The sequence below is a fragment of the Dendrobates tinctorius genome, unplaced genomic scaffold (genome assembly GCF_039654945.1).
Source record: "Dendrobates tinctorius isolate UK_male_01 unplaced genomic scaffold, ASM3965494v1 ptg000021l, whole genome shotgun sequence".
Classification (NCBI taxonomy): domain Eukaryota; kingdom Metazoa; phylum Chordata; class Amphibia; order Anura; family Dendrobatidae; genus Dendrobates; species Dendrobates tinctorius.
In genome coordinates, this window is record NW_027361689.1 from 17,070,159 (window position 1) to 17,094,227 (window position 24,069).

General features: G+C 45.1%; 1 protein-coding gene across 1 annotated transcript in view; it reads right to left on the reverse strand.

The window, feature by feature from the left end:
• Positions 1-348: 348 nt before the first annotated feature.
• The window catches only part of NOL10 (nucleolar protein 10), a 57,241-nt gene continuing 33,520 nt past the window's right edge, over positions 349-24,069 (reverse strand). The window contains exons 14-21 of the mRNA XM_073568226.1: positions 16,661-16,787; positions 15,483-15,562; positions 15,270-15,368; positions 14,098-14,184; positions 13,565-13,732; positions 12,856-13,103; positions 3,533-3,635; positions 349-673 (exon numbers count right to left, since the gene is read on the reverse strand). Of these exons, the coding sequence (XP_073424327.1) occupies positions 557-673; positions 3,533-3,635; positions 12,856-13,103; positions 13,565-13,732; positions 14,098-14,184; positions 15,270-15,368; positions 15,483-15,562; positions 16,661-16,787 (1,029 nt within the window). The 3' untranslated portion in view covers positions 349-556. The remainder of the gene's footprint in view (positions 674-3,532; positions 3,636-12,855; positions 13,104-13,564; positions 13,733-14,097; positions 14,185-15,269; positions 15,369-15,482; positions 15,563-16,660; positions 16,788-24,069) is intronic.

Consider the following 24,069-nt stretch of genomic DNA (forward strand, 5'->3'; position numbering starts at 1 on the left):
ACTCTTCCTCCTGTCCTGTGTGTAGCTGTAAAACTAATGGCTGCAGCAGGAGCCTCCCCCCTCTGTCCTGTTTGTAGTAGGACTAAAAAATGTGAAACTTTGCCTTTTAGCCAAGGGGGCTGAGCTTCAGTCGGCCATGTGCCAAAAGTGGAACTGATCAGCAGATTAACTCTTATCCTGCTCAGCATCTCTACAAAAATGTTTTAGGATTAATCTGCAGAAAATATCGTTAATTTCAATATTCATATTTAGGTTCAATGTTACAAAACGGGAACAGAGCAAAGGCCATAAATATGCTAATGTGCTGCCATCAGCTAACGATATGAATAAATGCACTTGTTACCAAAGTAGAATTAAATACAAAATAAAATGAAGCTTTATTTATAAGCGTTTGTGTCAAACAGCGCTTCATCTATGGTGTCCAGTCCTCCCGATCGCCATTCTGCCTCGTATGGCCGGTGACGTGTCTCAAATTCCCACCCACATCATAACTATTCAGTATAAAGTTCGGGCGGCTTTCTAATGGTAAGTGACCGGACAATCTCAAAGTCTCTCATTAAAACGGCCTCCCCTTGGCGGGTTTGCTCTTCAAGTGTCCAGCAGAGCGACGCAGCTTCTTCCGCTCCTCTCTGTGTTGTTTCTCAGCTTCCTGTCTCTTCTTTTGTTGTTCGGACTGTGCAAAAAAAAAAAAAAAATCAGAATACAGAAAACGCAAAAAAAAAAAAAAAATATGGAGGTATTGCCCACAGCAACCAGATTCTAGCTGACTGTCTCATATAAATTGGTTGCTTTGGGGATTAAAAGTAGTGCAAATGAAAACGTGCAGTGGTTGCCAAATAGCGACTAATCATAGTTACTTTCACCTAGAAAAGCTGCTTTTTTTTTTTTTTTTTTTACCATTTTCGATAAATCTCTTCGTGTCTTTGTTTCCCATAGCAACCAATCACAGCACAGAATCCATTTTGTACTCTGCTCTTGAAAAATGAAAGCTGCACTCTGATTGGTTGCTATGGACAACAGAGTTTCATGATCTATCAACAAACAGTAGTTTATGGTACAAACAATACAATACAGATAGATCTATTTATCATAAGCAGGACCCCCAGAGACCCTTATAACAGCACTATAATGGGGGGCTCACTAATCATATGTAATTAAAGCTATGTATTCGGGAGACAGAAGGACGTATCTGTCCAGTCTTCAGATCCGATGCATGGGCTCTCCTACACATCCACTCATATCAGATCTCACAAGGTGCCGACAGATGGAAGACAGCTTCCTTATATATTCCACGCCATGTTTGGTGGTGATCTTATGTCGGTGGCGGACATGGAGCAGCTGTCACAGTTGTCATAAATCGCACAGCAAACAAAAATCCACTCCAAGCACTTGTCAGCCCAAATTGCATACAATTTTTCTCTTCCAGTCAATTCATATTGCGTTCTAAAATCCACAAATCATAATGAAAAAAAGCACCCAGAGAGGTATTAAAAATGGTGTAAGTGTACATAATAGCGTGCACATATATCCCTCCCCTTCACTGGGCGTCTCATTCAGGTAGATAATAGCGTGCTTAGAGTTATTCACTCCAATTCATCCTGGTCCCTCAGTCCCCCACCTCCCATCTCCACTGGGTGTGCCAGCCCCCCCACTCACCCATCGGGCGTGCCAGCCCCTCCCCACTCACCGATCGGGCGTGCCAGCCCCTCCCCATTCACCCATCGGGCGTGCCAGCCCCTTCCCATTCACCCATCGGGCGTGCCAGCCCCTTCCCACTCACCCATCGGGTGTGCCAGCCCCTCCCCACTCACCCATCGGGCGTGCCAGCCCCTCCCCACTCACCCATTAGGCGTTGCATTCCCCCTCCCCCTCATTTCCATTGAGCGTGCCCCCCCATCTCAATTGGGTGCGTTAGTCCCCATCCCCATTGGATGCACCACTCCTTTCCTTCACCAATAGGTGCATCAGACCCCCCCCATCTCCATTGGGTGGCTCAGTTCCCCCTTCACCATTGGGTGTGTCTGCCCTCTCTTGATTGGGTGTGCGTCATCCCCCACACCCCTCTCCGGGATCAACATGTCTTTCTCTTGGCCAAGTAGAAAGCCAGCTTCACGTATCACAATTTCCTTCTAAAGCACACAATGGGTGATTGAGCCCATAATTGGGCATCCATTAGACCCCCATCTGTTCTGATCTATGTGATTATTGTTATGCTGTAACATCTATCGTCTGTACAAGTCCCCTCTGAAATGTAAAGTGCTGCGGAATATGTCGGCGCTATAGAAATAAAATTATTACCCTTTTAGATGTGTACAGAAATCTACCTCCAAGGACAGCTTTATAAGGCTGCTCACATTTGTAATGACAGCGGTTGACTTATTAGGTATTGGTCGCTAAGGTTTACACTTACTTTTTCTGTCCCAATATTCTAATCCTATGAAAAATGTCTCCCCATCAGCGGCAGCATTACCCCCTGGAGCTATTTTTTTACCACTTGTGCACCAGATACACAACAGGGGACAAAACTGAGGTTGAAACACAAGACTAGCATTGACTTGGACGGCACGCCGACTGATGAGCTGTGGTTGTCTCTTGTCCTGCTAACTATAAAAAGATCTAGGCTGTTGCCTGATCAGATTCCCTGCGAGCTAAATATAAGTCCTACAAAGCTTAGTCAGAGAGCCGTGTCACCAGAGGAGATCGGAGATGAAGGAATCGCTGCTCTGATCATCGGATCTGTCATCCCCCTTACACAGGAGCTTCGCCAGCTTGTGGGGAATTACAGAATATTGTACTAGGCGATTCCAAAGGAGGAAACTTATCACTGAATAGTACAGTTTACAATCCTGATAGTATGGCATAGTCCCAAACACAAAACCTATTGAGTCCTGGACCATATGAGGTTCCAGAGGTGGCCAAAAATAACAGCTTATATCCTATCCATCATCAGTGGCTGGCTACTGACCACTAGGACCCCTCCGATCCCAAGACAGGGCTCCAGAGAATATTTGTAATAGTGCGCTTTGCTATTAGAATGCCTTTTTTCTTTTTTGATCAGAAAACTTCACTGCATCAATCCCGTTAAAATAATTTTCTTAAATTGCTATGATTGGTGCATACAGGTTTGACAGATCTGGTCCAGCAGCATTTTTTTTTTTTTTAATTTAAATCAGATAGATTTTTATGAACAAAATTTCAAACAACAGACAATCTCAATATTGCCAAATTTAACAAGGTCACATATTTCAAAAATTACCGCCCTAGGAATTTAATTCTTGGCTGCTGCTTGGCAGCCTTTTGAATCACCTCTTACCCGCCGGCATCTCTGGTTCTTCTTTTGATTAACCAGCCTGATGCAACATCTTGGGATGGCTCACTAGGCTGGCCAATCAAAAATTGAGCTGCAGATGCTGGCAGGTAGGTGGTGGTTCTCAGGACTCGTGTCTGGCGGCCACAGATGACCGATCTGGCTACTGGACCGGGTCCTGCCAATTGATTTGCCCCATCTCTTGCCATGACACCCATTTCTTACCTTCTTCAACTGGAACGTTAACCGTTTGCTGCCCACGGCAGTGTCCGACACATTGAGCGTTCCGAGCTGCTCTTCCACCTTCAGACGGTCTTCAAGTGTTTTCCTTAAATGACATAAAGCAAGAGTTGAAGCATAATGTACTTGTCCAACTAGGTTTGACCAGGAGAAGAACAACATGTCCCCTTTCTCCTCCCAGAAACAGGTGTCATTCATTAACCATGGCCGCTGCAGTTTGCTGCAAACTTAACATGGCCAAAAGCTCCTCCTCAGAAAACCGTAAATGAGAGGAGCAGCTCACTTTTGGGCTGGGCAAGTATAAATCCTGCCTCTCTCTAGGTCCTGTTCACAGGATTGTTCTGACAGAATTAGGATAGTTGACAGGTATACCATTGCATGCAATATTAACATTACGACTTTCAGGAGAACGTTGTTTTTTGCACTGATATTAGGGATGCAGCAGTCATCAGAACAGGAACCTGTGCACCAAAGGCTTTTCCTGGGCTGCAAGTCCGGTTCTGATGAATCACCGGTGGTCTGGTGGAGTGCAAAGAAGAACCCGAATTATGGCATTTTGAAGCAAAATAAAGTTAAATCTTACAACGCCAACTTCTCTAAATTGCAAAGTGCCAGTGAAAACGAGCAATTCTGCAATTGACCCCTTATTAAAAATCCTCTCTATTCTCAAGAGCTTTCAGAGGTGGCCAGGTCTCCTAGTCAAGGAGAGCGCGCTTGCAAGATCTGGCCTCAGTGCCCCTGCCCTCCTCCATTGCTGCAGAGGAAAAGCTTAGAGCATAGCAAAGGACACCACTTGGACCAGTAGCGCGCCAATACCATTGGTCCAAACTATTAAGTCTTAAACAGTGCACCATTCCCCGACAAGCAGAGGATCAGTGAACTCCTGAAGAAAAAGAGGACTGGACAAAATATGTTCGAGTCTCCGCGGCTGCATTTCCCGCGGCTCTTCGACGAGACTGTCTAACAGGCAATACATACATGTGCTGCGACTATAGAACAGAGACATGCAGCCACGGAGACTTGAACATATTTTTTGAGCACACCAAAGACACTCAACACTGGAGCATGCTCAGATAACACCTTATCCCAGCACGCTTGATTGTCACTACGTATAATACTCACCAAGAAAAATAATCCCCTCTGTTCTCTCAGAGGTCAGGGAGAACCATGAAATTAATTTATTTAACCTTTACTTGTGCAACTTATAAGGCAATAACTGGGAGCGAGAATGAGCTGCACTACACCTACGACACACTGGCACCGCATTACTTCATGGGATGGGCATTTTATAAGACAGTGCTGTCAGCAGATCAGAGCAGAGAGGGAAGCCTTATGCAATGTTACAGCTATTTCCCTAATGAGGAGACGTCATTGGCACTATGCTACCGTACAGATGTAGGTCACGCTGCAATTAATGAAAAATAAGAATCAGACATGTCCGGAAATGATACAATGAGAACATGTGAAAACAATCCATGACCCTGCTGTGCCAAGGTCATTCAACGACGTGACCTAGAATATCACTGCTGTAGTACAAGGATGGGGGCTAAATGAGGGCTTTAAAAAATAGAAAAAATATTAAAAACGAAACAAAAAGCCTCTCAACCCCCCCCCCCCCCAAAAAAAAAAAAAAAAGAAAAAAATAATTGTGCAATTTGAGATTCTCTCATAATTAAAATATCATCTCCTCTGAATTTGAGAGTTGAACAAAGATTCACTTCACCGTGGTCCACCAGCCAAGTCGGCAACCAAAGCTCTGCGGACCTCCTACCTGTCGACATCCCCTACAATGCATTTGACTAGTTGGTCTAATGCAATATCATGCACAGCAATGACGTAGTACCGTGTCTACAAATCAAGGGATGTCGGCAGGTAGAAGGTGGTTCGCGGTGAGCGGCCACAGACTACCATTGTAGCCACTGGACCAGAGTCCTGCCAATCTTCTTGATCATCTCTAGGTGCCACTGACCACAAGCATGGTGGTGGTTTCCATGCGGGACCACTGCTATATTCAATGTCTCTAGTATGGTCCATGGTAGGCCACTACAGCGCTGGCCGTGCCACAGACATTGAGTGAAGTGGCGGCCATGCAGGTGCTCTACCGATCCATTTATACAATGCATCCCCATTCTCGAGACTGATAGGGTTCCCAAAAATTATACATGTCCTCACAAATCCACCACTCATTGGATCACTGCTGGTCTGGGATACCTGGCCTGACCTCGACACATTGGAAATACCTTCACAGACCAGCACTAGCTGCCACCATGATCTGCCTCAGCCAGAGCGGACATTTCGGACCATTTTGTAATGTGTTGAGGATGGGGATAAGTAATAGCAGGAGATCGGAACAAGGGACTTTTATCAACTGGAAAAATTCCTTAAAGTTTAGCAGACAAGCTATTTTCTCCTGCTGCATGAAGTTAGTTGGTCTGAAGACATCATGTGGTTGTAGACAGCAGAGTGTTAAGACCTCAAAGAATTTGGGCCATCGGGAGAGGAAAAAAAAACAAAACTTAACGAGTGCATAAAATGACTGGAGAAGGCGTGGGTGGGGGAGGCTTGTTAGATCGTTGTTTCTGAAAGTCTTCAATTGTGTTGGGGGTCAGGAAACGATTAGTCATTGAGGTTGCATGAAACAAGCTGACAAGCCGTTTGCTGGCATCTGTTCACATTATGACCCTGCCCAGCTACACGCAAGCACAGAAGACTGTAGTGTTAACAGGACCGGGCACTACAGGAGTAACAGTCTAAAAAGTATTTTGTTCCAAATCATCCAAGTCAATATTTGTGATCAAATGGTTATGTCCAGGGGTGTAGACAATAGACGCTGGCAATTCAGTAAACTTCAGGAACGTCAAGCCAGTAAAACGTTTTACCCCTCTGACGTGAGATCTTATTTGAGGAGGGCTTATAAATCAAAGAGACACTAGGTAAAGTTTACATGGGTGCAATTCTACCCAGCTATATTCTACCCTTTTGCACCCCTCCGGTACATGGGATAAGATACGAGGTCTGGTTGTCCTCCCATCTACCGGAATTCCAGTAGACATGAGAGAACAGTCCTTGGTAGCAAAGGAATAATCAGCGTTCTCTGAGTGGTGGATTTCCTGCTGGAGTTCCGTGTTAAGCTACTTTTCGATTATGTATGAACTTGGGGGTTTGTTTTTCTGGTGCCTAAATAACTGGAACATGCAAGATAGTTCTGAATCTGCACTTTCTAAGAGCAATTTGCTCATCCTCTCCTCTTCCAAGACAATCTGACTGATTAGGCGTTCTGTCATTGTGCCCTGAGCTCGGATTTTCCTGGTAAATCCCTGTACAAACATCTCCTGTGCGCGCCTGCAAGCTGACTATGGCAGGAGATCAGTTGCTGGCAAAGGCTCTCAGACTGAGGTCCTCCTCCTTTGGCCAATGCACCCATATTCTTGACGACCTTTTTTGCAGAGTGCACAGAAGCCTCAGATCACAGGGAGATTATATGAAAGGGAATCGAGTGGTTGAAATCCTGCTGACAAACTATTTATATGTGCATGTAGAAATTTAAAGACAAGTCCAGCAATACCTTTATATGGCCGCTCCTCCATTACTGAGAAATCAGTGTTTGATTTGACGTGCAAGTGAGGCTGAAGAGCTATGGTAGATCTGAAGCCTCTGTCACTCCAGCTCCATTCCACGCCTAGCACTGCAACCTTCTGCTTGGCTGACAGCATCTATGATGCATGACAAAGGAGCAGCCTTTTAAGCAGGAAAAGAAGGCACTGGGTGGGAAATAGTGTTGGAGTGACAGAGGCTTCAGATCTACCGTAGCACTTCAGCCTCATTTGTATATCAATTCAAACACGGATTTCTCAGTCATGGAGGAACGGACTTGGTCATGTAACGGTATTGCTGGAGTTGTGTTTGATAGAGTTATATGCACATATATCTACTTTGGACTATTAAATCCTGATGACAGATTGCCTTTAAAAGCACAACATACTATATAGCAGAGTTTTTGACAATTACTGATTTTGCAATAACTGTCTGATAGATGGGACCAAGAATATAAATCGTGCCTGCACAGGAGTAGCTTTCTCCATTAACTTTCATGGGCAGCACAGTGGCTCAGTGTAGCACCAAGGGGACCTTGGTTCAAATCCCACCAAGGACATCTGTAAGAGGTTTGTATGTTCTCCCGAGATTCCTCTGGGTTCTCGTATTTCCTCCCACAATACTAAGACATATGGAAATTTAGTTTGTGAGACCTGATGGGGACAGTAATATTTCTAGAGCACTGTGGAATTAATGGTGCTATATAAAATGTGTGAAATAAATACATTAAAAAAGTAATTCTCTTCTATGGGAGTTTCGAAAAATCAGGTCAGATCAGCGCAGATGATCGATTTGCATCTGCATTTTCACCATGAATATTAAATTATTGGACGCGTCACATGAGTGCAGATCGGAGGATGGGGGTTAAATCCTTTAGATTTCCCAGCAGGTACGCCTGTCGGCCTCTTACTGTGCGCCTCCTATTGGCCGTGTCTGCTTTATGCCATCTCATTGTTTTCCCCGCTCAATCATTTATGAAATGCTCTCTGTCCTCATGAATTCCCGTTCAGACGTCCGCTCTCCTCCTGCTCGCTTCCACATCACTCAGACGGGAGAAGAGACAAAGAGCACAATTTGTCCGCCTCAGCAGCCGAACACCAAGAGGCGCTGACCGGGAGCCGCCCACGCACCGTTTATTTCAGGGTCGGTCATCATTTTACGGTATGGGAATAACTGCAGCAGAAGATCACAAGATGCTGCCTGGAAAGGTTATGGACACCTTGAGGGCAATTTTACATAATGTCGGTGTTTTTGACTGCAAATTATTTTTTTTAAAATAGTGTTTCAGAAAAAATTTAGATCAATTGGCCTCTATGTATTACTGCACATACTGGGCTGCAGAATGAGTCACTAATGAATCAGTCAGTGAGCTCCTCTGATGGAAGAGTCTGTAATCATCTCTCATCTCCCAAACCATCAAAGCTCAAGAGTTCATCTCTGATAATTCAGAAAAAGATATAAAAAAAATTACAGACCTTGCTCCTTCTGGATAAAGAGATACGTAGAGGCTGTAGAAATCAGCCAGTCTAAAATGTTAAACTATTTTACTAATTATTTATAGCTAAAAAAAAAAAAAAAAAAAAAGAGCCCATTCCATTAGAAAGATGGCGCTGCAAAAGGACTTGTGGTTTTTGGCTTCTAATGGTTTTGCTGCTTCTTTCTAGAGAGCCAAGTACGGTAGGTCTAGTCCAGGCTGTTACGAACGAAGGTCTGTGCTGTCCAGTCATCAACAAGGCTGCTGAAACCTGTCATTATCTGCAGCAGTCAGGTAAAAATTAGTAGAATATATCATTAGATCTTTCTCTTATGACGCACTGACTGCTGCAACCAATCACAGGTTTTAGTGGTCCTGTTGATAATCAGGTGATGAAGACATCGCTTCCAAAACCACTGCAGGCTTCCCGAGCAGCCTGTGCTGGATCCACCGGTGTGGTGAAAAGAGATCATGTCTCAGATTTAAAAAAAAACAAAAAAAACAAAAAAAAACAACAACATTTTAGCATTGGACAAGGAAGCACTGAATTTACGATGACTTTAAAAGTTATTAAAGAGGTATTCCCGTCTCCAAGATCCTACTCCCAATATGTGGAAGTTATTATCATACCTTCAATTAGATACGTAGTACAGTTCTTCTGATTCACCATGTTGTTTACCCCATTTACAGGGCATTACGGTAGCTTAGATATCCATGGTTACGACCACTCATAATGACAGTTGTTAGTGGTTGTAACCATGGATACCTAAGCTAATGTAATACCCTGCACATGGGGTAAGTGACATAGCTAATCAGAAGAACTATACATTTCTAATTGGAGGTATTTGCTAATATTATTACTACACCTACCATATATTGGGCTATGGTAGGTGTAGTAATAATGTCTGCGGAACTGCTGCGTTTCCGCAGGGCCAAAAACGCTGCTGAAACGCAGCAGAATCCGCAACGTGTGCACATAGCCTAAGCGAGTGATCTGGTAATGGATAGTGGGCCCATCAACAGTTCTGCTGATGAAGGTCCCAGTGGGAATTTAAGAGACGTTTCCACTGTGTTGCAGCTGTATTTTCTCATCCCCGTTACGGTTGCAATTCTCAACGCCCACACTTTCCGCACCGTATCACCATATGTGCCCACGGCGTTTCTAGTTTGTATCACGAGAATGGCCATCGGCTGAGTGTGATAAAGATGGGAGAACGAGGCTGTGGGACAGTCATAGGAATAAGGTCGAGGTCTCTGGCAGCGGCCTGTAACTTCCACCTCTACACACCCACATCACGGGGTCAGTGAAGTCATCTATGAAACCAAGCCCATCACGTGATCGGAAGGTGGAACACATTATTACCCAGCAACTCATACAATGCGTGTCATAGGATTGTGTGAAAGTGTGATAACGATGCAATCGATAAGATATCGGCAACAGGAAATGTTCAGCTACCTACTGTCAGGAAAGCAGAGTTCTATCTATTGACATATATTCAGCAAACGTTTAGGGATTATTTTAAGTTTGATCATATTACTATAAAAAGCTGAGAAATATATAAGATATCTCATCTGAGTCCCCAGGAAAATGTCCCCCATTCCTCCTCCTAAACAAGTCATCTTAGCTGAGTGGAGCAGGTCTCGAGAATCCAACAGACAGAGTTTTCAGAATAAATACCCCCCCGCTGTCCTGTATCTGGCTGTGATACAACTGGAGGCGGCAGGAGCCTCCCCCACTGTCTCCCCCCCCCCTCCCCAATTTCCTGTATCTGGCTGTGATACAACTGGAGGCAGCAGGAGCCTCCCCCACTGTCTACCTCCTCCTTATCCTGTATCTGGCTGTGATAGAACTGGAAGCAGCAGGAGCCTCCCCCACTGTCCTCCCCCTCACTATCCTGTATCTGGCTGTGATACAACTGGAGGCAGCAGGAGCCTCCCCCACTGTCCTCCCCCTCTCTATTCTGTAAATGGCTGTGATACAAGAGGAGGCAGCAGGAGCCTCCCCCCACTGTCGTATCTGCAGCAAGACAAATATTGTTAAAGACGCTGCTCCATATCACATTTTTTTGCCTGCAGGGTTAAACCATTTGTAAAATAACAAACTGAGCTCTAATTACCCTTTCTGGGTCGTGCCATCACCTCTCTGCTGCTCCAGACTCTTGAGCAACTGCAGTGGTGACAAGCACAAGTTACTGAGCTCTATGATTGGCTGCAGTGCCTCTGACGTGACGTTACCACTGATGCACATCCCGGGGCAGTGGCAGAGAAACAGTGGTGAACCTGGGAAGGGCACACAAAGCTCAGTTTGCTATTTTATACATATGCGAGTCTGTGGGGAGGAAATTGGCAAAAGGGTTTGTCCGGCCTTAGTGACTGCAGACTTGTGAATCATCACACTGCAATGCAATGCGCGCTTTGAGGATTGTCCGATACCAGAGCCAGGAGTCTGTTCATGTGACCGCAAGTATGCGCTTTGCATATTTCTGGCTACATTTAGACTAGACATGTTCCATGCTCAATTCACCGCTCCCTGAGCCAGCACCGGAGAATCCTCACAGTGCTCAGTGTGCGCGATGTGAGGATTCACAAGTCTGCAGCCACATAGAGTAACTTGTAGGTCTGTGAAACCTGGATGAGTGACCAAGTGATCACCCTAAAGTAGTGACAGGTACAATCTGTTGGAGAGTACAAGAGCCAAGTGACAGAACACATTGTCAGTAGTTTCGTATACGGTAAGTTTTTTTCCTGGGTTTTCCCTCTCAAGATTTAATACTCGAATTCCCACATGAAATAATTCAGGAACATTTTTTTTCTTGGGCCTCTGCATTGTGCCATTTCTCATGGCATTACTGATCCCCTTGACAAGTCTCAGGGTCTGTAGGAGCGCTCCCTATTAACAAGGGAAATGGGGATGAACAGTTGTCAATATCTGTATACATTTCTTGGAGGAATAAAGAAGGAACCGGACAAAACAGATCTAAGAAAGAGGTTTCGGCATAGCTATTTTATGAGAAAAGATAGATAACCTTAATGTTCATTCAAATAGTAATTACTTCTGATCACATTTAAAAGGGGTACACCAAGTGAATACAGTATCCCCTATCAATAGGATTGGGGAAAACTTATAACTTGGGGTCATATGTACTCGTCCCATAGAGAATGAATGGAGTCGAGAGGCACATAATCGTCCTGCACTCCTCTTTAAAGGCCTGGCTTTTGGGATCAGGAGAGTTCCCAGTGATCAAAAAGTTATCTATAATCCTGTCGATAGACAACTAGTGATGAGTAAATGTGCTGGGATAAGGTGTGCTTGAGTATCTTCGGTGTGCTCGAAAAATATGTTCCGAGACCCCGCACCTGCATGTCTCACGGCTGTTCAACAGCCACAACACATGCAGGAATTGCCTAAACAAACAGGAAATCCCTGCATGTGTTACAGATGTCTAACAGCCACCAGACATGCAGCCATCGGAACGCAAACATATTTTCCGACACTGGGTTAGCACCTGAGCATGCTCAGATAACACCTCATCCAGGCACGTTTGCTCATCACTAGAGACAACTTCTCTTGGTACAAACCCTTTGATAAAGGCAGCTAATATCTACTGTGGAACCATTAATCTACTTAAAGGAACCTTTCATATGAGCAACATTAAAGGGAATCTGTCACCTCTTTTTTGAGATATCATATAATATCATTCCATTGTGTGTCACATAAGGATTCTCTTAGTACTTTTGCTTCCCCCTGACCCCGCACCTTTCATGCATAAATACCTTTTTTATATCGGTTCAGATGTATGTAAACTGCCACAGTCCGGTCCGATGGGCGGGGCTTATTCACCTGCTCCCCCCCACCTGTCTTGCTCTACACAAGAAGAAATGCGTAGAGCAAGACAGGGAGGGGGGAGAAGGTGAATAAGCCCCGCCCATCGGACCGGACTGTGGCAGTTTACATACATCTGAACCGATATAAAAAAGGTATTTATGCATGAAAGGTGCGGGGTCAGGGGGAAGCAAAAGTACTGAGAGAATCCTTATGTGACACACAATGGAATGATATCATTATATGATATCTCAAAAAAGAGGTGACAGATTCCCTTTAATAGAACAACTTTCCTGCATCTCTGACCAATCTTTTCCAGGAGAAACATAAGTGTTCCTCCACACATTGCTTGTATCCCCCATATAGGAGACTAGACCCTGAGGTCGTACCTGTCCGCCACGTGTCTCATCCACCTACCTAATCATCTTCTGCTTTTTGGCAGCATCCTGGAAGCTTCTGAACTCCTCCCCGGCTTTTATCTCATAGAACTGAGGCTTGGGGGCTGCCTGGCGCTCCTCAATCTCCCTTTCCTGCCTCTTGGATCTTTCCTCTTGGCGTATGAGTTTGCGCTGTTTCCTGACCTCTTCGACCCATCCCTTTTCATCATCGGAAGACTCCGAGCTTTCTGCATCACTTGGTTTTCCTTCGGCCTCTTCCTCTTCCTCCTGGGGCCAAAATTAGAAGCAAGTGACAAATCAGACAAGTGGCTTTCGGGCGTTAATGGTTATATATAACCCCTCAGCTGTGTCCTCCAGGACAGATGCAAATGACCCATTACCCGAGAGACAAAAGGAGACAACACCTGTGTTTTAACCAAGAGACATCCAAGGAGCGATCAAGATCTTTTTACGCACCATGTGTCAATATGAAGGAAATTTCCATTCTTTCATTTGAGACTAAAAATATATTTTGGGCAAAAAGGAAACGAACAATCTGTATTTCCACAACAGAAGATTTTTTTTGTTAGTAATAATTATCACATAATTTAGACTTTGTCAAGATCATCGGATCTTCACTCAGCCTACATTACACATTATGACAGGTCCTTAAAAAAAATAAATAAAAACTCTCAGATGGCCACACATCATGGCTTACAATAAATCTACTACTGTCGCTTTTACTGTACCTTCTCCTGCTGCATTTCCATCTCCTTTAACTTCTTCTTTCTCTTCTCACTGATTTTCGACACCAGCGGGTTCAGCAGCCTGAACTCCTCGCTCCGTTCATCCACCTGGTAGTCGGGATTCTCAAACATGACTTTAAATCGGTCATCAGAGAGAATATTGGGCATTTTCTGTAAAGGAGAAAAAAATCAAGCCTGTTTTAAAAAGACAAAGCCTTAGAAAAACAAATAAAAATTACATCAAAAAAAACAAAAAAAAAAACAACAACAACATTTGTAGCATCTAGGCTAGCCACAGGTCGATGATCCGGACATGACACTGGCAAGTCCTTACTTAAAGGGTTCACCCCATAAGCTAGAAGAAACGATATCCCACCATTTCTCCTGCATTGCTGGTGTGTCCCAAAATCGAAATAAAATACTGTTATAGGGTCAAAATGCCGGCCACATACGTAGCTCATATTACGCATTATACTGTACAAGTGTGATTAAACTGTAGCGCTTCATTCTCCGGCCATGGCTGACATGTATCTTACCTTTTGCTTTTTCTTCTGCAAGACCATCTCCCCATCCTCCTCTTCTAGAAGTTTGAGTGCGAGCTCCTTATTCACTTTGGGTAATTTCTACAATGGAAATGAACGGTTCATGTTAAATAATCTACATCATCTGCCCGAATACAGTCAGCGCCTATAACGCCAAGGACAAGAAATGGCACCTGGTATAATATAGACGGACACAGAGGAGGAGCAGCTCCAAGAACCGGACAAATACCAGAAACGTGCACCACTCACCCATAATGAGAAACACTCGGCACGGCACTACTATGTGGCATCGTAAAAGCCATTATTTCAAATTGGCGATTTCTACAAATGATATTCATCGTCAACCATTATCATAACGAACAATGAAGCTTCACCTCCAAACGGAACAAATGTCCTTCAAAGTGTCACCTACTTTGTCACACCCTCGCATGGGATGGTAAACAATCCTGAGAAAGGCCTCCGTAAACCGGAGCAGAGCCACAAATGAGAATCAGCACTCCATTCATTGGCTATGGGACTGCCAGAGACACGCGACCACTGTATTCTCTGATCTCCTTCAGTCCCATAAGGAATACATTGATTGTGGAGTTGGGGCGAATCAATTTCACTGTCCAACATCCATGTCAGTAATATTTGGCCGCTGGACGGGAACACGAAAACCGCCTCTTACCTGACGGCATCCACAGCTCTACTTTTATTGGCTAGCCTGGCGAGATATCATCGTTGCGGCATGATCCACATGAGACGTCGCACCAAGCAGGCTAATCAAAGGTAAGATCAGTTCTCAGGGCTCCCATCCAGTGGTCACAGACCAAAAGCGTGGCTGATGGTCTGGGGCCTGTGATTCCATTCTCACCAACTCCTATTGATTGGGGAGATTGACAGCACGAGCCACAGAACCCACGATTGGTTGCAGCAGTCACTTGTGCAGTAGTGATGACGTAGTGGAAAGGCAGCGCTGAGTCTAGGGAATGCAAGCATTGCTCTGATATTTTCATTTCGGCAAATCTATCACATACATTTCCGGACAGTGTCCTTTGTTCTGCTGCTAATAGATTTAGGGAATTGCTATGTACGCACTCTCGAAACTTGGAACATAAACCTGGAAAGCGGTTTGCTGCAAGACGTCTCCTGTCCACCTTGCTGTATTAGCCCGCGCATCTCACCTTAAGCTGGACCCGCTGAGCCCGAGTCTCCTCGATCTTTTGCCTGATCTTCTCCCTCTTGTATTCTTCGTAAGCAAACGGATTCACCATCGCTTTCACCTGGTTATAATCCAGAATTATTTTTTTTTTATTTTAAACTTTTCCAAAAGCTATGGAAGCTTCACATGTAAAGAAAAAAACAAACAAAACAAACAAAAAAAACTATTCAATTACCTTATGGTACAGCCGTATGTCAATAAAATAGCCGTGCATGTAAGCGCGGAGCATGGGTGATCCGATGAGATGAGATAGTCCTGAAAGAGGAAACGGGCAAAAAGTTAGGATTAGGCCAGTCGCTACTTAAACTGCTTACTGCCGCTAGAAGTTAAGGGCGCCAATCTTAAAATTCTAGGTGTGAAACATGGGGTGGAGCACGCATTTAATGTTTGGAGCAGCATGAAACTTTCGTGAACAAAAAGATCCACTGCTGAAATTCAACAGACTGTATTCTTCTCTCCCCTGACGTATGTCCACCTCATACACATTAGATGGTAAGCCAATCCCACCAAAATTGAGAATTAGGGCCGTAAGAGAGAATTGGGAAAGGGTAGCCGCAAGAGACTGGCATCTCGTCTCCCATATGATGTCCAGTGGCTTATGGAAGGGAAGACAGGAGCTTTCCTTCACGTCATCACCACCTTTACCAAAAAGACTTGCAGGCACAAAGGTGATTATACTTCAGGTATCATTTCGAAAAGCACACGGCCACCAAAATCTTCTAAAATGTCATTTAGGCATCAGTTAGCAATTTGGTGGAAAGTGGAGTGTCAAAACAATTTTGCAGTTCCGGATCTGTAAAGTGTTGTCATCCAGAGATACAGAAAGAAGGATGCATCCATGTAGAAAGTAGACTGATTTATCATACAAGACCCAAGCTGAGTAATAACCTTTAAGGCATCAGTAAGGTTGAGATGATTTTCCAAAAATGTAACCCATCCATTTCTCCCACTGGACCGAATGTAAATGATGGAGGGCAGGTCAGTATTGTCCCCCTCTAATCCATAGATAAGAGCCGCATTCAAGCAGCAGGTCTCGTTAAACTTTCGGGTCATCAATGAAATTCTTCCGAATCGCCATCATGTACTACTACATCTGCCCTATAACCGTCGCTTTAAAGATCATTTTTATTGGGGATATCAGGAGCTGGCCCTGAGGATGATGTGTAGAAAGCAGCATATTTTTATGGGGATCTGCTTTAGAGATAAAATATTTATGATCTCTGTGTCATGGCAAGGAAAGAAACTATACCGATATGAGAAAAGCAGATGGAGGTGTGTGTGGGGGGGGGGGGGTCATGTTATTCTGGGAAACAATAGTATGAGCGAGCCGGCTGTATATATAACATTACTCACCGAGGTCATCCAGATCTTTTTTGGTGACAAACTTGTAGTCGTCATAGACCGTGCTTTCTGGGTTCTCTTCCAACTCCTCCGTCAGGTTGTCCAAGAACGAGCACCATCTGGGAGCTGGGCCCAGAGCCTGAAATCACAGACACGGGCTCAGTACAAACATGATTCTGAATCCAGACAGAGCGGACAAACTCTTACATCAGCGTCCCGTCGTCAGCATTGCTTCCCACTGATAAAGAAGTCACTGCCGATACTGATATTTTTTTTTTTTTTTAATCACTGGTACAAAATGGAGAGGAAGGTCAGATGCCCGTCCGCTGCTCCCCCGACTCTCTATAAGGCTGCCGGAAAAAGCAGAGTGCTGCGCTCCACAGCCCCACGTGGTTGAGCATGTGCACTGCTGTTCCATTCGAATGGGAATCAAAACATTCGACTGAGCTGATGAACAACTTATCACTAGTGATGAGCGAGTATGCTCGCTACTCGAGATTTCCGCCGCGGTTGCTAGACAGCCTGAATACATGTGGCGATTGCCTATTTGTTAGGGAATCTCCACATGTATTCAGGTTGTCTAGCAGCCGCAAGTCATGCACCTGCGGCGACACAAACTAAGTCTCCGAGCACATCCAAGTACTCGGAGATCACCCGGGCATGCTCGGAAATCTCCAATAGATCCAATGGATTTGTTTTCACGAGACACCCCTTCTAAGGTTGGCCAAAACCTTCAACCATTTCAACCATCAATATTTTACCAAAAGATATAAAATGGAAATGCAAATCATCTGTGGATGGGGATTATGTGACAATGCAAATATGAGGTCTACAAATCTATTGAAAGATGAGGAGCCAAAGAAGAGCGGGTTAGTAAAGCAGTTTTAAGCAAACACTAGCCGGGAAACGGGTTTTCCAAACCTCTATAAAAGTAGGGGCATGCAAAAGATTGCGCACCAGTAGTCAATAGGTCACCCGTATTCTGGATTATCTAGATAGTGCAGGAATTGTACGATACCATATGAGGTAGTGGCTACTATTGGGATGCCCACCAAGTCAGTGTGTTATAATCTGACCCGCAGGTGCTAATCCCTGTGATGTGCTGTCAAGAGATCTGCACACCAACACCGCATGACTCGTGAGGAGTGTGTGTGCTTAGCCTGATGTCAGCTGTATGCAGAACCCGTCACCTGGTTCACATCCGTGTTATTCACTCCGGGATGATCACTGCACTTTCCTTTATGTTGTATAACACCAGATAACCTGCTACTGAAGCCTCCATACACAAACTAATGCCGGCCAAACCCGCCGATATCAATGGGTATAATGTGCATGGGGGGTGCTGGATGACTGATGGCTGGGGACAGGTCATGCCGGGGAGAGGTTCTCTTCCCAATGACTGCCGATCACATTGTTCTGCCTGAGATAAGCCACCGGCCGACGACCTATCTGCTGTTGGATTTCTCATAGCACAGAAAAGCTGAATGAGCGCCCCTGTGTATGGGAGAGCAGGCAGCGATGGCTGCTGGCTGAATGATCGGCCGAAGCATCGTTCGGCTGACAGTCATCTAATGGGTATGGCCGGCTGAAGTCCAGAGATCTAGACTTGGAGAGGCGTATCAAATGCTTCCTTCTCCATGCCACAGGAACGGACAGTGTAAAATCCATCAGCAATGTGAACTCTAGGGACTCTACTCCTCCATGAGAGTCAATGTGACTCAGCACCGACTACACTGAATCAGTGACACTTGGCCATTTGTAAAAAGTTACTTTTTTTTCCCCTTTTACTTCTACCGATATGAGGGACAAGGAAGTGTAAAGGCATAACCCAAAAATGGGTCACATCCCGTCACTGGCATCACTTCCCACTGTATGGCCTGCACCGACTGCAGGATGGGGATTCATGAACTTTTCTTCACGTTATCACCCCTTTTACCACACAGACTTGCAGCCACAAACATGAATTTATTTTCAAAACTTTGCGCTTTGAAACATAAATTATGAGGTGGCCATTCGTGTACGACGCGCCGGATGTCTATTTTCAGAACATATACGACATGATTTAATAAATCATATTTTAATTAAAGTACTGTTCGCAGGCTTCTCCACTGCCGCTCCTGTGAAAAAGCAACCAACAAGTGCTCATTCAAATGCCTGTTTTTCTAGTAGTCCTAGTTTTGGCAGTGATTTTGTTAAACATTTAAGATTTTCTTCAGAGCGGCGCCAAAATTTTGTCATCCTTTTTTTTTTGTGCTATCTTTTTTTTTTTTTTTTTGGATAAGAATAAAAAAATAAAAAAAAACAAGTTCCTCCAGCTTCTTCTTTCAGTTCCTATTAGACGGAGAGCACACCAATGTCATCAGAGTTCTGCCCGATTTTTTCAGACTTGCATTGCCAACTTTGACCTGACACGAGGATCAATATCAAACAAGTCTCCGCAATTTTCGCAAATGTGAACAGACCCATAGAGCTCGTACTTAGTATAGTCAGTCTGGCAAAACATTAGTAGAACTCGTAGGAGAGAAACGGGCGTCTGAATGAGCCCCAATGCTATCTCTGCTAACTACAGAGCGGCAACAAGTGATCGTTGTGCCCAAGCCATTGTCCAAAAAGGATACTCTTCCTTTTCTCAACCGCTGCAGACACAATCTATGTAGACAGGGTCCTGTCCGAGTAAGATCTCGAGTAAAACATCTTATACCTCCCAAGTATCCTGTTCAATACAACAACTAGAAGGGAGTAGGTGGTATTCTGCAGAGCGTCATCTCTCATTGGTGAGGATACATCGCACATAGGGTACTACTGAGGACGTTTGTCAGTGGTACAGGGTCTTCACATTGCAAAGTCTTAGGCTACTTTCACATTTCCGGATTTTAAATCCGGCGGGCTGCGGCGAAAAGTTGTCAAACCTGATCCGGTAGGAGCCGCAGCCCGCCGGATCATCTGTTTTTGCCGGATACGGTGCAGGAGAGGGAGAGGGAAAGAGAGTCTTCGCGCATGCGCTCTGCAAAAAAGCGGTCCGGCGCTGTCAAAAAACGTTGCATGGAACGTTTTTTTTTGCAGACACCGGACAGGTATTTTTTGACGTTTCCAGCTAAAGCCGGACACACCGCATGGCCATCAGGCGCAATGCGGCGATAATGCTAGTCTATGGGAAAAAAGCCGGATCCGGTGGCAGCAGGCGCCGGATCCGGTTTTTCCATTTTTCGCCGCATCGCGCCTGATGCTTCAAAACGGAAATGTGAAAGTAGGCTGGTTTCACACTAGCGTTTTTTAGCGTAGCGCATCGTGCGCTTACATGCGCATGCTTCCTGAGCCTCTATCTTTAACATGGGGGCGCATGGTCTAGCGTTTGCACGCGTTCGTATGCGTTTTCGTGCGCATGCTTTTTTTGTAGTGTGCGCCCAGGCCCGCCGGACGCAACCTGTTGCATTTTTGGTCCGTCCGACCTGTCTCAAAAAAATGCATGCACACAGAATGCGCAAAAAAACACATTACAGTCTATGGGAACGCAGGCGTGCGTTTAAAATCGCATGCGTTTTAAGAGTCAATATGGCTACAAACTGGTTAAAACGCATGTGCATAAAATACGCAAACGCTTGATGCGTTTTTTGTATGCGTTTGGACTGCGCATGCAGCGCAAAAAAACGCTAGATTAAAGTAGCCTTACTAATGCAGTGTACAACAGGTTTTCCAAGTCAGATGAACACAACCAAATGTCTATGACCCCCCTCCCCCCAAGGTAAATGGTAATTCCTTGACTGCGTCATCGGTAATGTAACATCACAAGGCTTAGTAACCGCCTCCCCGTGTTCGGCAAGGTGGCAGTCCCAACAACAGTGTCTCACTTGGTAGAGTTAATGGGCCAAGAAAAGTTCTTTGCAATGCTGTTGGTGATCGCCAGTAACCCACCAATAAAACCACCAAGGACTGTCACAAAAGGACTTATTTAAGGGTTTGTGCACATAAAGGTGAATCGGCAATAGCAATACCACACCAAATTCTGAAGATTTTACTGCTGATCCTACACAGCAGCATGAAAATAAAAAGAAAAACAAAAGTACTAAAAATTGCTCCCAGATACTGGCACTGCCTGGATCCCTTCCCTGCGGGTCTCTATACAACCCATCCTCTCCCAATACATTTTCTCCCCGTAACCTTGACAGGGAAACAGTCAGGGAGGTGACAAAACTTTTTAAACTTTGGGACAAAGTCTTCGGAGGATTTTGCTGCAGGTAATTCCCTTGCTTTTAATGGGTACTCAATGCTCCAAAACACTAACCTATGAGTACGCAGTCTCATTATTTGTTTAGCTAGAGGGACACGTGCGTAGATACACACACTTTCTGTGCTCCCGGAAACTTTATATGATTGTTTTTAAGAATGGGAACAAAAAAAGAAAAAAATAAATAAATTGTAGTTTGGGACTTAGAGGCTGAAATTGAAAAGGTGAATATATTGGGTCTGTCTGAGAGCCCTGTAGAGAGGAAACATCGTGAAGATGTTAATGGTCGTCAGTGCTTTTAACAGAGGAAGGCAGGTGTGAGTAGTAAATGGTGAACGGGCTCACTATCGAGCAGATGGCAGCGAGGTGAAATCAGGACATCGCAGTGGTGCTGGGCGGAGAACAATCAGAGCTGGTGGCCCCACGGATGTCCCGTAGCAGCAGGATGGGACCACCTGTGTGTGGCTACGGCTGAATATCGCACCGTGAATTGCAGTTGTGTAATGTTACATACTATGCTGCAGGGGGAACGCTTTCCCCACAAAATCATCAGTTTGCGTGTCTGTGGACAGTGCGCGGTATTCAGCTTCAGCTCCATTCACTACAATGGGGACGAGCTATGCACAGATGTGACGTCAGTTATGGGGAGTGGGGGAGCTGTAGACCTGGTTTTCAAACTCTCAAAGAGGACCCATCAATTGCCATAGTTGTCAGTTTTTTACCTGGTGTAAATGCCGCCATTTTCCTGAATCCGGCATCATTCTTTTCTCCGTTCCTCGGATATGGCCCTCTCTTCCCAGTACATAAATCTAGTCAATTTAGCCAACTAGGGGCGGTCCCCAATTAAATTCCCATAGAGAAAAAATGTTGTAGCCTGCCCCCCTTTTGCTGAAATAAACCAACCAGATTTATATACAGGAAAAAGGGGGCGGCCATAAGTAGGGAACAGAAAAAAAAGCCAAACTAAACAGCTTTTATTTACACCACGTAAAAGGTTTTTTCAGTTTTTTGACATTACATATGACAAACAGTCCTTTTTAACAACCAATTAAAAGCTAAATTTTAAGAAAAATGTATGCTCCCTGGTTGCAGTATGCTATAAAATAACAGCTCTTTACCCACCATCCCCAGATGTCCGATGCCGAGCCTCTGGCAGTGCTCCCGATGCCGAGCCTCTGGCAGTGCTCCCGATGCCGAGCCTCTGGCAGTGCTCCCGATGCCGAGCCTCTGGCAGTGCTCCCGATGCCGAGCCTCTGGCAGTGCTCCCGATGCCGAGCCTCTGGCAGTGCTCCCGATGCCGAGCCTCTGGCAGTGCTCCCGATGCCGAGCCTCTGGCAGTGCTCCCGATGCCGAGCCTCTGGCAGTGCTCCCGATGCCGAGCCTCTGGCAGTGCTCCCGATGCCGAGCCTCTGGCAGTGCTCCCGATGCCGAGCCTCTGGCAGTGCTCCCGATGCCGAGCCTATGACACAGGCAGCAGAATAGCCAATCAGTGAGCTCAGCGGCTCCGAGTGTGGCCGTGCTGTCTATCTGGGCAGAACAACTGATCTGCGTGAAGTCAGCACTGCAGCCAATACTGGACACCTAGAGCAGCGCCAGAGACCCCGCAAGGACGAGTATAGAGCAGTTTGTTATTTTATTTTCCAAAAAGGTACAAACCTTTTAAAAGTTACACATCTCCTCTATTGATCCCTAAAAACATAACAAAATTCTGCTTTTACTCATTTTTTTCTACAGTTCTAGGAATTGTGAAGTTCCCAATAACCATCTGCGCATCTGGCCGATGCTGTAACGTAACCCACAGGCAAATGCTCCATAACCCTGTGCCAAAAATCACAAAGGGGCACAGGATCAAAGATAAAGTTAAACAAGGATTCTCTTCCTTTTCGGAGCCAAAGTTTTGCACTTGCAGAAGATGTTCCAGTAACAATGAAGAGCCTCATTCTTGGAGATAAGGCAATAAAGCAAACACATTGCACACGTCGGGCCTCGCTGGAGGAAATCACTAGGATTTCCTGTCGTTGGGTCTGATTTTCTCAGTTCTCTCGCTCTTGTACATGTTTGGACTGGTGGCGGAGGATGCACATGTTTTCCACCCTGCACTAGACACAAGCCGGGTGAAATCTGTAACACATTGACCTACTTCTTCCTGATCCTGTCCCTCTGTGTACGGCTCCACCAGATGACAAGCACGGAGCGGAGACAGAAAAAGACAAAGTGCACGTGGGGTGACACCGAGGGCTCCATCCTTCCCGAGCAAGACTCAGTTACTTTTCTACCACCCTGAACTATGGAGGTCCCAGTGGACCACCCAAATTATCTCATCCAAAAAAAAAATAAAATGGTTGTGTTATTCCAAAACACAAAAAAATATAAACGTATTGCACTACTACAACGCCGCTCCAAAAGGAGGCCAAGCTGCAAAATCAGACCCAACTCACAGACATGTGCGGCGCTCTTTTTGGAAGAAAGGAGCCATGTTTTTATGATCTTTGAAACGTCTAATTAGCGACACCTTCTCCACACTAAGATCTGCATAAGATCAAGTAATCTACGTCCTCGTTCCAGTTAATTGGAGACAGATTTTTAGTATCGTACAAAGTAGGTTTAAGTTGTCCTCAACCTGAAGAGAAACATGGAGACTATGCACGTTCCTTTTCGTGATTAGTGAGGGTCCAAAGTCTGGGACCGTTGAGGATACCCATAAAGAAGGTCGCCTTGGCTTCTTTTCTGCAGCTCACCGTCTTCCGTAACTCCCATAAAAGTGAACAGAGAGGAGGGAGCTCTAACACCATTTTCCACCTTTTCCTCCAGTTGAGGTCACATCATCCGGGGGTCTAAGACCCCTGTTCTTGCCATAGCGTAGGTGCGGGTCCCAGAGGCTGCATATCTCACGGAAAGTGGTGAGCTGGTGACTAAAAACCAGCACCACAAGGAAAATGGAAGCTGTCTGAATGACAAACCACATCGTATTGGGGGAAGACTTGGATATGGACTGATATTAGCTAGTGGTGTCCCTTAAGGAATTCCTATGGAACGACAGAAAAAGAGCAAATCTGTGTAAAGTACACAGGCACGCAAAGGTTCAATTCTGATGTGAAGTTTCCCGACGCGCCTTCATGCGTGCCGTATGTTAGATAACCGGTTTCTGAAACGTAACACAAGACGGCGAGATTTAACGATTTCAAGGAAAATGGCT